At 37.6% G+C, this 16221-nt stretch overlaps 1 protein-coding gene across 1 annotated transcript; it reads left to right on the top strand.

Annotated features, from left to right (window-relative positions):
• Positions 1 to 2164: 2164 nt before the first annotated feature.
• LOC145782513 (uncharacterized) lies at positions 2165 to 7201 on the top strand. Its single transcript, XM_082594314.1, has 5 exons — positions 2165 to 2622; positions 3215 to 3283; positions 5410 to 5498; positions 5666 to 5789; positions 6275 to 7201. The coding sequence occupies exons 1-5, from the start codon at positions 2596 to 2598 to the stop codon at positions 6407 to 6409; spliced, it is 444 nt and encodes a 147-aa protein (XP_082450440.1). The 5' UTR covers positions 2165 to 2595; the 3' UTR covers positions 6410 to 7201.
• Positions 7202 to 16221: the final 9020 nt, after the last annotated feature.

Genomic DNA, 16221 nt, shown 5'->3' with positions numbered 1-16221 from the left:
CAGCCGTTTGATGGTATTTCAGCTCAGTTTTTTAACCAGATCTTGGAAATATCATCAAGATCTAAAAGGATTTTTTTGTATTATTGTCATTTTTTTAAAAGTCTTTTTTTCTGAAGAGCACGGTATCGTACTCTCAAGAATGAAGATACTAGGTTGTGCAATAGCAGCAAGTGTAGGCTGAGTTTTGTTGCAGTTTTATCCATTTTTTACCGAATCTATTACTTTTATAAGGAAGAAACCTTCGATTTTGCAGCGTTTTGCCTATTTAGCATTTTTTTTAGGTCATTTGGCATTTTTTGACCAGTTGTTTGGCATTTTTTCCATAAGTGGACCTGGCAACCCTGATCTGCAGCAGTTACTGGTAACTCAATATTCGTGGCAGTCTCAATATCCGTGGCAGGTAACTCAATATCCGTGGCAGTTTACTCAATATATCCATAACAGGCAGCTTATATATGCGGAAGTTAACAAAGGCAACATATATCAATGCCAGGATTGATACCTTGGTACATTGCTCCGTCAAGTTCACGTCTGTAGCAATTAACTAACTATTCGTGGCAGTTAACTAACTATCCGTGGCAGTTTACTCAATATATCAATCAGGCAACTTATATATGCGGTAGTTAACTAAGGCAACACCCATCTATGTCAGGATTGATACCTTGATACATTGCTCCGTCAAGTTCACATCTGCAGCAGTCAACTAACTATCCGTGGCAGTTAATTAGCTATCCGTGGCAGGTAGCTAACTATCCGTGGCAGTTTACTCAATATACCCATAACTAGGGATAGTAGATTACCGGGATTGTTAACTAAATCCGCTTTTTTGTTCATCCGCAACATTAGAAGGGTAATTTTTTATTTTATTTACAAAATAATGTATTTTTTATGGGTTATATAAAAAGAGTGAAGTTGGTTTTGAAGTAATTTAAAGTTTTTAGTTGAAAGCAAGCCAGCAGCAAAGCGTGAAAAAAATGTCAAATTGGCAATTTACCCTTCTAATGTTGGCGGAACAACGGAGTTGCTCGTCCCGGTAATCTACTGTCACTACCCATAACAGGCAACTTATGTATGCGGAAGTTAACTAAGGCAACATATAGGGTAGCCTATCCATATCAGGATTGATACAATGATACATTGCTCCATCAAGTTCACGTCTGTAGCAATTAACTAACTATCCGTGGCAGTTAACTATCTATCCGTGGCAGTTTACTCAATAAATCAATAACAGAAAACTTATATATGCGGCAGTTAACTAAGGCAACATGTATCTATGTCAGGATTGATACCTTAATACATTGCTCCGTCAAGTTCACATCTGCAGTAGTCAACTAACTATCCGTGGCAGTTAATTAACTAGTACGGTACTGTACCGGTATCCGTGGCAGGTAGCTAACTATCCATGGCGGTTTACTCAATATACCGTTTTTGGTATGTTGGATTTTTCTACGTTATAGATAAAATAAAGTCAAATGAACTATTCCATATTAATCGGTCACTTCTTTCTTTCAGTTTTTGACAGTAATTCTCTTCCCCATAGAATATTAGCAGTAACTGTATAATATATAAAATATTAAATAATATTATACTATTTCGACAAAATTCTGACATTGAAAACTTCCGTGAAGCACGAAGATAAGAAATGTGAGTTTGTTATTGATTTTGCATATAATGTTAGTTTACCCTATTGTTAGCATAAATATAGCTTTTGGAGTAGGCTGGTAATATATTTCTGGCAAAAATATCTGTTTTACATTCATAAGTCATAATTAAATGTTTATGGGGTTACTTTGCACAGTATATATATTTTATTACACAGTTACTAACAAAAATATTATTTATCTTAGACTGACAATGCCTAGAAAGCATAAAAGATCACTTGGTTCAAGGAGCTACAAGGACTATGATGAAGAGAACTTACAGAAGGCAGTAGACTCTGGTCTGTCTCTAAGAAAAGCTGCAGAGGAGTGTGGAATCCCAATGCGACCTATCAAACATAAGCGACAAGCGTGATAAATGTCATTTACAGATGTTGGAAGACCAACAGCATTTTCAGATGCTGAAGACTCGAAGAGCATGCCTTAGTCCACATCATTCAAACATGTGGTTATTGGGGCCAGCCCCTTGATATATTGGACGTCAGAATGATTGGTTACAGAATACTAACACAACAAGAAAAGACTGTTGCTGCCTTTCGTAACAATATTCCAGGTTCTGACTGGGGTTACTCCTTCCTAAAACGAAGTGAAGCTGAAATTACCCAACGCCACTGCCAAAATATAAAGCGTGGTCAAGCAGAAGTAAGTGCTGAAACTGTGAGTGTGTACTTTAACAATCTAGAAGAAAGTCTTCTGAATGTGGATGTGGAACCACAGGCAATAATAAACTATGACGAAACAAACTCATCAGACGTCCCAGGCAAGAAGCGATGCATATTCAAATGTGGAATCAAATACCCTGAAAGAATTATGAATCATTCAAAAGGATCAACATCTATTATGTTTGCTGGCACTGCATCGGGAAAAATGTTGCCAATGTACACTGTGTACAAAGCAGAGCACCTTTGGGATACATGGATGGAAGGAGGCCCAACGCATGCACGATATAACAGATCAAAGTCAGGTTGGTTCGACCATGCTTGTTGTAACGATTGGCTTCAGACTATAATTTAGCCATATATCACAATCAGAAACATCGATGGTCCAAAAGTATTGATTGGTGATAACCTGAGACCTGAGTTCCCATCTCATCTCATTTCGCAAACCGCAATTACCATTAATTGAAATGGCAATTAGGTCTAGGTACACTAAAAATTACAATTATTTAAATTAGGATTATTTCAAATGATCACTTATTCAAGCTATATATATAATTAAATAACATAAGCACGAAGTTCGCAATTCTGAATGGATTGCTCTGATTACATTTAGTGATGGAAAAGCGAATGGGCTGCTTGAAATGCTCAACATAGCGGACGACAGCGCAACTCAGAAAGCTTTGTGGCATTTCAAAATATTGTATTTTACTGTAAATGGTTAGGCGTAAACTTTCGTCTGATAATTTCATTTGTAGACTGTTGTTTTATAAATAAACTTTCCAAGGAATCAGGTTTTTTCTGGAAGCTCCTACGTTCTTTTCTATGTCAATTCATGTTCATTTCATGTTTTTAAGTTTGAAGTAGATTAGCCTGTCTGATGCATTCACTTTGTTTCAGGTAAATTTTAGCAGGATAGAAGTATTCATGGGAGCTTACAACAAAAGTGGAACCCATTGGAATCTACTGGTATGTATACTTGTGTATGTAGGCTACTCTGTTCTTACGGGTCTGCTACTATTCGGTGAGTTCCTAACTTCTAACCCCTAACCCAGGGGTTCTTAACCTTTTTTGTCTCGTTTACCCCTGGCCAAATGAAAAAAGTAAAATTTACCCCCACCGTTTTGGTGGCCTCTTGTGATGTCATCGTGTCCAGTCAACCAAGGGAAGAAATTCAAGACATCCTTTTTTGTCTGGATTTACCTTGGCAATAATCAAAAACAAGCTGTTTATTTGCCGAAGACACGATTGTTCTTGATGGGTTCCTGTGAAAAATAATGTCTACTCAAATGACTTTTGTGCTTGCTTTCCACGAACAATTTTGGAGATTCTTGGAACAGTCGTTGAAAGATCTACTCGCATGTCGTCTTTGGGAACTAAGCGAGATCGATGTTTTGTTTTAATAGTCAACCATGTAGAGAACCCTGCTTCACACAGATAAGTAGTTGGAAAAGGTATAATAACTTCAAATGCACGCTTAGTCAGCGTAGGAAACTCTTCGACTAATCCATACCAAAACTTGGAAAAGTCACCATTGCACAATAAGAATTTGGAACAAAGCGTTGTTGAACATTGAAGATCCATCAATTCATCTTTGCAAAGATCATCGCCAGCAATACTTTCTAACTTGGCTTCGAAGGGATGAGTTATCCAAAGAGCAGTATTGTTAAAACTTTCACCTTCGAAGTAACCGTCAAAGTTTTTTTTTTCAAGGCGGCAAGGTGCTGGCATATTTCGACTTCGAGATCAGAAATCTCGTTACGACTTCTACTGACATTCCAATTATCAAATGTTGGAAAATTTGCGTAAACTCCTTTTTGAACTCTTCTACTCCACAGATCTAATTTTGTCTGGAAGCCCTGAAGTTTATCATGTAGCCTAGCCTACATCTATAATGGTAACACTTTTTCCTTGCATTTGCATAATGAGCTAGTTCAAACTTGAAAAAGTGTCTGTCAAGTAAGCCAATGCACCAATAAGTTTGTTGTCGCTAAAGTGCTTACTCAATGGGGATTTGCGTTCTCTAAGAAACATCTCGATTTCACCATGTAGTTTGAAAACTCGAGACAAAACAAGACCCCTATAGAGAGCCACCGAACTTTGGTGTGATAAAGGAGAACAGAGTGTTCTGATCTCATCTGATTACAAACCACTTTGAAAAGACGATGATTAAGAGCACGTGCCCTGATAAAATTCACACATTCAACCACATGTTTCAATACTGCTTTCAAATATTCTAGAAGGGTTTTACTTGCCAGTGCATGTCGATGAAGGCACAGTGAGTAGAAATGATGTTCGGTGCGCGTTTTTTCACCAGAGTTGTAAAACCAGACTTAGCACCGAGCATAGAAGGGGCACCTTCTATGCAAAGTAAACCCACATGATTCCAGGATATATTATTTTGTTGAAAGTACTTATCCAATTTTTCCAGTATCCATTTTTTCCAAAAATGTAGCACACATACGCTGCTGAAATGAAACTGGTAGGCCTACCGGTAGTCTACTTGCATAGAGATAAAAGAAAAATAAGAAAACTTACATTAAGCATAAATTTGAATTGAAATCGAGTGCAACACTATCAGTTTTTTAATAACTGAAAAAATAAAGTTTGCTTTAATTTATGATTCAGTAAATTTACCCCCTCGGTAGGTGAAATTTACCCCCTGGGGGTAAATTTATCCCCGGTTAAGAACCCCTGCCCTAACCTTAAGCCCTAAACCTTAACCCTAAAACGGCAATGATAATTAGGCTACGGTACCCGATAATTTAAAAAAAAAATGAAAAAATCCCCCGTTAAGGGATCGGACTCACCGAATCGGACTAACCGAATCGGACTCACCGAAACGGGCCATTCCGGTTCTTACCGTATGACTTTGCTTTGCGGTGGTATAATGTAACTTTGCCCATGCGCATGCCCAATGTTTCAGATAGCCTATATATGTTATTTTGTACTGCAATAGAAAAACTTCGCTATGTTATCATCACATTTGCAGATTGCAACTTGACCAGGTAAACTTAACTTGTAGGCCTAAAAAGGCTGTTCCTCTCACTTCATCGTGTGTGTCCACTGTCCAATGCAACTAATTTTGTTCACAGTATGTTCACATACCTTCTTCCACGGTTTATCTGGTTGAACCATATGGGACGACAAAAGAAGGAAGTTCTAAAGCATGTGACAGTTTAAAGTGAGAGTAGTCTATGATTTAAAAAAAGTTTAGTTTCGCATAACTCACATTGTTTTGCATTGCAATGTGTATATGTTCATGTGTAATGTTTTTGCGGATTATGGTACATGTTTAAGCAAAGCCTGGTTGCCATTTCTGTGTTTTAGGCTACACAGTGTTTGCTTTAGAATATTCTTTACCACACGAGTGAGCAAAACGGACATGGCGTTGAGAGAGGTGTGCTGGGTACCAGGGGAATTGTTTCATCTGAAACAATACGACGCCAACAATTGTGGCATTTTTGTGATCAAGGTAAGAATCCAGTTTGCTTAAACAACACAATCATACTTCTAAATTCTTATATGTTCGACAGCCCATAAGGTGATGCTACAAAACAAAAATATGTCAAAAATTCGTTTCTTGAAACAACATTTTCTTTTGAGATGCAAGAGTAATTGGTTTGTTATAGTCTAGGAAACATCCGTGGCGACTGACGATGGTACACTATTGGCAACTATTTCGCGTGTTTATCACATACGTAGTCTTTACTGTAGCCTACATTACTGTAGTATATAAACCTATTGGTTAAATGTAGCCCATTCCATCCAGATGGTATTGTGCTTGATATTGTTTTGCACTACAGATTGCCTAACTTTCATTGCAGACTTGCAGTGAAAATAGGCCTACTACCCTACATTAGAACAGTTAGTTCTGGAAAGAGGCGCGCTTTATATCACAACGCGCCTCAGCCCTGACATGCAGCCTTCATTTTCATCGATTTTTATTGCCCATCACAGATTAACCAACACCCAAACAGACCCATGGCGAAGATGAAGCAACTTCTACAGATTTTCTGCAAATCCGGTTCTTTTCAAAACTTTAGTGCCCTCATCATTGTTGATGTGTTGAAGCCTAATGGACTATCAAAGTGAAATTCATCAAACATGGAGTCAAAGACTGAATTGTTGTTCACTCCACGTCCAACGGTTCTAGGCGTTCGAAATAATCTTCCTTTGTTTGTTTGTTATCTTTATCCTGCATTGCGGGAAAGCGGACTTGAGCGCTATGCATCGGTGTACGCCTTCCGACGCGGACGTACACCTGACCCACGCTGCAGCCGACGACAATGTCTGTTTCCGGTTGTCTACTTTACTTATGACTAGGGCAACCAATTTTTTGACGTAAAAACTTGAAATTTTGACTTTATAAGTTACAAATTTTGACCTAATTTTGACCAATAGCTTTCTGCGTTTGCAACCCAAATGCGAAATATAAAGCATATTAGAAATCAAACCGTTAGGTAAGGATATCTTCTTTTCTAATGAAATATGAGAAAAATGTGGAAGACTCAAGGACACCACATCTAACGAACAGTGAACAGGTATAATGAAAGTCACTCGAAAAACTGCTAAAGATAAATATGGAGAGTCTTTAAATGTCCCGAAATTACTGAGAGAGTTCTGCACTATTATACTTTAACATCAAGTAATGTTTCACATTATCGCCTTTGAAGTTCCTGTCTCTCACCAAATTTTTTCCTAAAATAGAGAAATACAGAAGTTGCTTGGGAGTTCCTCAGCAGGCTATAAAAATGTGGTGAAATATCATCTCGTCCCATTTTCACAATGCACTTGATGTCATTTCTTGAGATTCTTGCTTGAATATATTTTCCAATTCGGCAGCCATCAACACCAAAGTTAAGGGACCTCATTTTCTGGTAAGCTTCTTGAATGGTGTATCGGCTGTCTTCCATCTTCTGAATTGAATTGAACAGTGCGCTGTGCTGCTCCTCTATTTTGTACAAGGTGAGTAGCTAAATTGGGAGCTTTTACAGCATCTTGCGCACGCCGCAGCAAGACACCACCATCATGGAAGCCTTCCACAATATTTCTTACTTCCGGTAGACTTCTTGAATAATAGAAAGCAGCTTTCAACCAAGGGCCCATCTAGTTACATTTGGCTGTGGAGGTTGGCCAATGGAAGTAAAACTAGCTTTTCTTGACCTGTTTTTAATGGTCACTGCTTTAACCCTGGCAACCAACTCATCAACAGCAGGGTAGTTGGCTAATATTCAATCGTCAGTAGTGGGCGAAACAAGATTATTACCTCAGAAATTGCAACAAATCGATTATTACGTCAGAATAGCAACAGAAATTGCAACAAAAAATCAGTATCTGTGTAGCTTTAATAAAATATCAATAGAGAGAAGAAAAACTACATTAAAAGAAAATTTTGACCTAACCATGAATTTTGACTTTTTTTTTACTTAATAACTTTGAAACCTCTCTTCGTGTCAGCCGGAAATTTAGTTTGTGGACGTTTTATAAACTTTGAACAAGGCAGAAAATTTTTGACTTTATTGACTTTTGGTTGCCCTACTTATGACTTAAATTTGGTACTACCCATTACTCGAAATTGATCCCTGGGTAGAGGCAATTATTTCTAATTCCTTATTTCCTCAGATAACGGCAACAGCGAAACGGCAATAAATTTCCTAGTAGCCGAATATATTGATTTTGTGTGTGTTTTCATGGATTGACATTTTTGTTTGAAATGTTTTGATTTAACGTTTTGTTTTAATTTTTTTCTTAAATTCATGGTCTATGCGGAAATCTTGCATTACGGTATGCAAAGACAACTTTGGTCCTCAAAAGATTGCAAATAGGATTATTCTATTCCCTACGATCGTTTGATGAAGGTCCCCAATTTTTATGTAATTTTTACAGGTCCCCGGTGTGAAAAGGTTGGGAACCGCTGCTTTATAATTTTGGAGTCGATGTCGTGTTTAATAAGATATTGTGTTTCTTTTAGCGTACCGTGGTAGCCTGATGTGAACCTTCTGGCTTAACATGAAATAAAATACAAATAAACCAATAGCCTACATACGGTACTACATAGGCTAAAGAAGTTAAGTATTTATTTTCGGACTAACACATTATCTTGGTAGTGACGAAATTTATAATTAGCAATATGATTTTCAATCCAGTACATCATGAGCTAAGCCTGAAGGTGAAGGCTAACAAAATTTTTTAAGGGCATAACAGTCTGATGTATGTAGGGCCGTTGAGAGGATAGTTGTCCAGTTATTTAGTCAAATTGTAAATTAGGCCTACTACGTTTTCATAAATATATTTGTATTGACAAAATTTTGTTTGCACCACCAAAATGGTTAATGCAAAACTGTTTGAACGTTTTATTTTGAATCATCTATTGCCTTTCTTGAATACCAGTGACAATCAATTTGGGTTTAAGTCTGGTCATAGTACTGACATGAGTGTTTTCTTATTAAAACAAGCAGTGTCCTCTTATATCAGTCATGACACTCCTGTATATTCTGTCTTTTTGGATGCTTCAAAAGCCTTCGACAAAGTCAATCATCATTTATTGTTTGAAACGCTTATCACACGTAACGTGCCTATGTATTTTGTTCGCTAATGGGAATACTGTTAGTAAACTTTAGGCTAGTAAACAAACCATGCGAGTGATGTGGGGAGGTCACTTGTCCCAATCATTTACTGTGTCCAACGGAGTCAGACAAGGTGGGGTGTTAAGCCCCTATCTTTTTGCCGTATATATTGATTAGCTTTCTTATGAGCTCAATAAAACAAAAGTTGGTTGCTATGTTGGCAACTCTTGTCTAGATCATAGCCTGTTATGTTTGCTGATGACATTTGCTGCATCTCGCCTAGTTTGTGTGGCTTACAAAATTTGTTAGATGTTTGCCACAAGTATGCTGTTGAACATGAAATTACTTTCAATTCTAAAAAGTAATTTGGTATGTTATTCTCCCCAAAAATTTTATCTTTCACGTGCTTATTTGCTACATCTAGGTAAATCTGAAATTGTGTTCACAGACTCTGTAAAATACCTCGGTGTATTTATTGAGAGTTCTCTTTCAGATGAAAATGATATTTCAAGGCAAGTACGCTCTCAGTACTGTGCTGCAAATAATGCAAAATCTCATTTTTCTAAATGCTCACCCGCTGTAAAAAACATTGTAACTTATTTAGATCTTATTGTATGTCGTTTTACTCATCCCAGTTGTGGAACAAGTTTAGATCTTCTATAATAAAATATATTCTATATTCTTCTATAATAAGTATGAAACGATTGCTTGTTGCTTACAATGACTCTTTCAGAATATTGCACAACTTGCCTCGTTATGTCAGTGCCCGTGAACATTAAAGTAATGAATAATGTAGCAACGTTTGATGCTTTCAATTAGGAAAAACATGTTTTCGTTTATTAACCGTTGCATACACTCCTCAAATCGCTTTATATCAGACATGATGTCATCTGATTGTTTTTATCGTTCTGAATACTTTCAATTCTTCCAACGCTCATTGTATGTGAATTATAACAGTAGATATGTAAATTAAATAGATATGTAAAGAATAGATATGTAATAGATATGTAAATATGTAAACAGTAAATTATAACAGTAGATATGTGAACACACTGCCTATTTAGTGAGCTTTTAAACCGGCGGCATCCAAAGTGGCTCTCTGTGACCTTTGTGCATTTGCAGTTTGTGTATTATTTCGTTGTTTTGTTTTGGATATGGACAGCTTTGTCTGACGCAAATAAATAATAAATGAAATAAATATTCTTCTATGATAAATTGTTTTATTCTTCTATGTTTAGCCTAATTCTACGGCTATGATGAAAGGGATTAAACGTGTTTGAAGTTCGCAGTAAGCTAGTAGGCCTATACTATAGCTGCGTTAACTCGATCTAGGTTAAACTTTGTTTCAAATAGGCCGATGCCTTTACATAAGATAGGGACAGTGGAAGATCGGGACGACTTGCTTTACTAGTTTTTCTTGCAATATGGACAACTGGAGGGTCACTGCGAAATTTAAAAATTGGCAAAAATAACTTGATTTTACATAAATTCATTTTTATCAAATGAAATGCTATATTTTGCGTGAGATTTTGGGTGGTAGAACATCGGCAGAACCTTACTACAGCAGTGTGAGGCTAACTATTGTGACCACTGTAGCGTGAAATCTATCGCTGCATTATTATGACTAGAATAATATTCAACAAACATAAACTTGGGCGACACATGTCACGAATTTGGGTGACACCTGTAACAAAATCGGTGACACCTGCCACCAAAATCGGTGACATCTGCCACAAAATCAAGGACACCTGCCACCAAAATCGGTGGCACCTGCCACAAAAACAGTGGCACCTGCCACCAAAATCGGTGGCACCTGCCACAAAAGCAGTGGCACCTGCCATCAAAATCGGTGGCACCTGCCACAAAAACCGTGGCACCTGCCACCAAAATCGGTGGCACCTGCCACAAAAGCAGTGGCACCTGCCACAAAATCGGTGGCACCTGCCACAAAAACCGTGGCACCTGCCACAAAAGCAGTGGCACCTGCCACCAAAATCGGTGGCACCTGCCACAAAAACAGTGGCAGGTGCCGCGGCAGTGGCACCTGCCACCAATTTGTCACAACCTCGACTCCCTTAACGTGCGTTGCTCAAGCGCACACCATGGTACGAAGAGTTCAGGGGACGAAATAGGTTGCACTCTATGAGCCACCGGTTCAGTTAAAAAAGGAAGTGGCTAATTTTCCATACTTAATGCCATGGTTACAATCAGGTATTGCCAGAGTTAGGATTAAAGTTAAGAAGGGTTAAGGTAAGGGTTAGAGTTAGGAATACGATTAAGGTTTTGATCTTTGCCCAGGACTAAAAAAAATTTCCAAAATACAAGTTTTTGTTTTCAACAGCATAAAACTTTTCTCAAATTAGGGTAGAATTCCTTATCTGGCAACACTATTGAGGCAATTATTAGACTATATAGTGTAAATACCGTATAGCCACAGCCTTAAAAAAACCCTGCAATTTAGATTTTAAAAGTTGTAGGCTATGTAATTTTTCTATCATTGTTCTTCACTCGTTTTATAATAATAATATGTAGACTTAAATTATCCCTGCTACAGCTGAGTATTATCTGTGTACTGTGTTTAATTACATAATGTACCTACTTTTTGATGTCGTTTATTTAAATGTTTGGGTGGTACCTGACTTTTATGGTGGTCTTTTGCTACCATCCTTGTTGTGCAAATTATTTGTGTATTTTTAACTGAAATAATGGCGAGCTTGTCTGTGGTCTAAACTAAAAGACTATCTATTCTTGCAAACTATGACAACATCATGGCCTATCACTGCAGAAACCTTTTTCAAGCTTTACGGAACTAGTTTTGCCAACTTGTGACATTTAAAGACTTCCAATTAGAAGGCCTTGCAAAGTTGCCAGACCACACAAAATCATCAAACCAAAAACACGTTTTAAACCAGCCAAATCTTTTTGCAAGCAGCCCAACAAGGAGTCAAAGCACAGAGGTAATTTCAGAACACTAAAAGTAACCGAAACGCATAGAAAAACTGGTGTCGTTTACAAAATATTTATTTTTTCCAAACATATATGTAAAACTTGGAATTACCGCAGCCTGCAAATATTGTGTTTTATTTGTGGTTTGCACGTTTACAGCTCACTTTCATTGATCTCACTCACCCAATCATGGTCTTGGGAATTGACTACTGATGCCCGAAAATCTAACTACATGGAATACTGCATTAGAATTAACCCTCAACACTCAATATTTTACAAAGATTGTCCAAAAAGCATTGTTTCAAATGCACGTATATTATAAATAACCATGGCTCCAAAGAAGAAAATATTTTGTTAGCGCTTAATAGATGAAAATGCAACATTAGTATTAAACAAAAAAAAAGATTCAAAAAGATCCCCAAAACAGCCACTCACCAAAATGAAAAATAAAACGCCAGCAAAGGTTAAAAGCATCCTAATTTAGTGCCAAAACGACCAACTTAGCAGGCTTCAATCTTTTTAGAATTTGCAAGGTCTAGAACATTTAAAAGAGTCCTAATTGAACCCGTAACTTCCAAATTTTCTTCCAAACTCCACTTTAAAACTAGCCCGATTGGGCAAGAAAAACTGCAGCCCTGGCAGCACTGAAAAGAACTTATGACTCAGCGTTGCCAAAGAAACAATTTTTTTCATAATTTTGAAGAAGCTTCATGGTTGTCTGTGATAAAAAAATTATATTGGTGTATTTTTAAAAAAAGAACCGAGGAAGAAGTTCAAATTGGAAAATTAAATAAATTAGCTTGTATATGAGCAATGACGGTTTTTGTTGTTCATCTATCAAATAGAAACTAACGAAAAACAAGATAAAGCTTTTAACACAACTAAGTTTTTCAATGCAAGACTTTGAAAGTATTAACTTCGGGAAACGTGTCAGTGTAACTTTTTCAATTTCTTTTTGTGTTAAATCATCTTTGTTGCACTTGCAAGTTTTGATTTTAGGCCTATTTTACAACCGATAAAAAAGTTTTCTTTTTTTTTCTCTTCATTCGTAAGTTTGCTGGCTGTGCGTTTCGTAAGTTTGCTGGCTGTGCTGTTGCTTCATTTGTAAGTTTTGCTGGCTGTTCATTCGTAAGTGTTTTTCAAACACTGTTTTATCGATACACATATTAAGCCTTTTGGTTTCGTCATCTTTACCTTTTATTGGTGTCAAACTCGTGTGTTTACATTATCATTCTCTGGATGTTTGCGCCAGCAATGAAAAATACAATTTAATTAAAAATTACATTAAGTACAATTACTGTTGGAGTTAGAAAATTTTCGAAATTGCTGATAGAAAAAAAAGTTGCATATCTGGCAACGCTAATGCACCTGACCAGTGACCAGTCACCAGTGACTAATTTCGTTAGCAGTGATTTTAATTTTTGACTGTCACAACGAAAAACTATATATACATGCCAAACATAGCAGAGATCTAGAAAAGATAGAAGCAACAGAACATGAACTTTACAACGTGCTTGATACCTACACAGGATAATCAGGTAAAAATGTGGCACTGTTGCAACACCTCAGTAGAAGTTTAAAATTTAGAAAAACAATTTCTTCAGCAGATCTTTCACTTCAGAAGAAATTTTCTCATTTGAGGAAATATAACCTAAAACTTGAGGAAATGATGAAAAGTAAGAGGGAATTTGGAACAAAATTCTTGCTCATCTAAACCGCATGCATGCTGGTTTTTTTTTTCGGTCATGGACCGATTTTTTAGCAAAATAACCGAAAAAAATATAGTCAATTCGGTCAAAATGTCTGAAAAACTATATAGGCTAGTCAATTCGGTCAAAATGTCCGAAAAAAAACAACGTTTCTCTGCGAAACTTAATGTTGTAGTTAGTCACCAAGTGCAAATTTTGGTTTGTATCGGCTTCTTGAAAGGAAATATACGGTATTCATCAGAAAAAATGACCGAATTTTTTCAAGTCATTTCGGACAAATGACCGAAAAGTCTCAGCGAAAAAAACCCAGCATGCATGTATGATTAACTGCGGCTTCCAGTTATCTCTTTCGCATGCCTGCTTTATCCCTTTTTTATCGGTACCTCTAAATACCCATTGTGGGTACCTCTAAATACCCATTGTCAGGCATTGTCAGGCATTGTCAGGCATTGTCGGGCATTGTCAGGCATTGTCAGGCATTGTCAGGCATTGTCGGGCATTGTCGGCTTCTCGGGGGGTTGTGGAGCATTTCTAGGGGTTGTCGAGCATTTTCAGGGGTTGTCAGGCATTGTAGAGTAGCTACTTTCAGGCATTGTTTGGAATTTCCAGGCATTGTTTAGGATTTCCAGGCATTGTCGATCATGATCAGTGGTTGACGGGTTTGTTAGGCATTATAGAACATTTTCAGGCATTGTCGAACATTTTCAGGGGTTGTCGAGCATTTGCAGGGGTTGTCAGGCATTGTAGAGTAGCTACTTTCAGGCATTGTTGGGAATTTCCAGGCATTGTCTAGGATTTAAAGGCATTGTCGATCGTTATCAGTGGTTGACGGGTTTGTTAGGCATTATAGAACATTTTCAGGCATTGTCAAACATTTTCAGGGGTTGTGGAGCATTTTCAGGGGTTGTCAGGCATTGTAGAGTAGCTACTTTAGGGCATTGTTGGGAATTTATAAGCATTGTCTAGGATTTCCAGGCATTGTCTAGGATTTCTAGGCATTGTCGATCATTATCAGTGGTTGACGGGTTCGTTAGGCATTATAGAACATTTTCAGGCATTGTCGAACATTTTCAGGGGTTGTCGAGCATTTGCAGGGGTTGTCAGGCATTGTAGAATAGCTACTTTCAGGCATTGTTGGGAATTTCCAAGCATCGTCTATAGGATTTCCAGGCATTGTCGATCATTATCAGTGGTTGACGGGTTTGTTAGGCATCATAGAACATTTTCAGACATTGCCGAGCATTTTCAGGGGTTGTCAGGCATTGTAGAGTAGCTACTGTCAGGCATTGTTGTGAATTTTCAGGCATTGTCTAGGATTTCCAGGCATTGTCTAGGATTTCCAGGCATTGTCGATCATTATCAGTGGTTGACGGGTTTGTTAGGCATTATAGATTATTTCAGGCATTGTCGAACATTTTCAGGGATTGTCGAGCATTTGCAGGGGTTGTCAGGCATTGTAGAATAGCTACTTTCAGGCATTGTTGTGAATTTCCAAGCATTGTCTATAGGATTTCCAGGCATTGTCGATCATTATCAGTGGTTGACGGGTTTGTTAGGCATTATAGAACATTTTCAGGCATTGTCGAACATTTTCAGGCATTGTCGAGCATTTTCAGGGGTTGTCAGGCATTGTAGAGTAGCTACTTTCAGGCATTGTTGTGAATTTTCAGGCATTGTCTAGGATTTCCAGGCATTGTCCATCATTATCAGTGGTTGACGGGTTTGTTAGGCATTATAGAACATTTTTAGGCATTGTCGAGCATTTTCAGGGGTTGTCAGGCATTGTAGAGTAGGCCTAGCTACTTTCAGGCATTGTTGGGAATTTCCAAGCATTGTCTAGGATTTCCAGGCATTGTCTGAATACGCCAGGTTCCGACTCCAAAGCCATTTTTCACACTGCGCATCCACGATTATCGTGTTTTTTATTTCCATTATCTTGAATCGTCATATAATCATAAAAAGCTCTGCATTTTACTTGGTGTTTTGACTAAACATGGGCCAACTCGAGATGCAATTTTTTCAAATTGCGAACTGCAAAATTGGAATAAGAAAGACGTTAGCTTATAAAAGTTAGACTTTCCACTCTATCTTCATTGTGAGATTCAGTTTGTTTTTATTTCTTCGATGCAGCTTGAAATATGAAGATCGCGGGTAGGCTATGCTGTACAGTAGGCCAGGGGTTCCCAATAACCGGGGCGCGACCCAGTATGTCCTTAGCCATAGAATAAACTAATTACAGTTAAACAAGATCAAGCGGCGCTGGTTCGGCTCTCGGGGTGTGTATTTGACTGAGCAACGCATTTCAGTTTAGCTCTCCATTTAGTGGCACCAAGTAGATGGAATAATTCACCAAGAAGAACACAAGAGAAAATACCACTCCGTCAATTTCAGTGACCGGCTGGTTCAAAGCCTCTACAAGTACGCGAAACTGTCAGGATTAAGCTCTCAAAGAAGCTTTCCCAGTCCGAGGATAAAGATCAATCAATCAACTACCCAACAATAAAATTGAAGTATAAGGTGAAATGTGCATTGTATATGCTATAGCCTATATGAAAGGTGGGGGCACCTGAAATGGATTTTCGAAATTTTACTTTAAGCTCATACAATATACTACTATACAAACTTTTAACAAATAAATTATTGAAATCCTTCTGTAGTCGAGAAAGAAAATATATTTAAAAAG

The sequence above is a fragment of the Aplidium turbinatum genome, chromosome 13, assembly GCF_918807975.1.
Source record: "Aplidium turbinatum chromosome 13, kaAplTurb1.1, whole genome shotgun sequence".
NCBI lineage: Eukaryota > Metazoa > Chordata > Ascidiacea > Aplousobranchia > Polyclinidae > Aplidium > Aplidium turbinatum.
The sequence above is the reverse complement of the archived record's forward strand: the minus strand, read 5'-3'. Positions and strand labels throughout refer to the sequence as shown.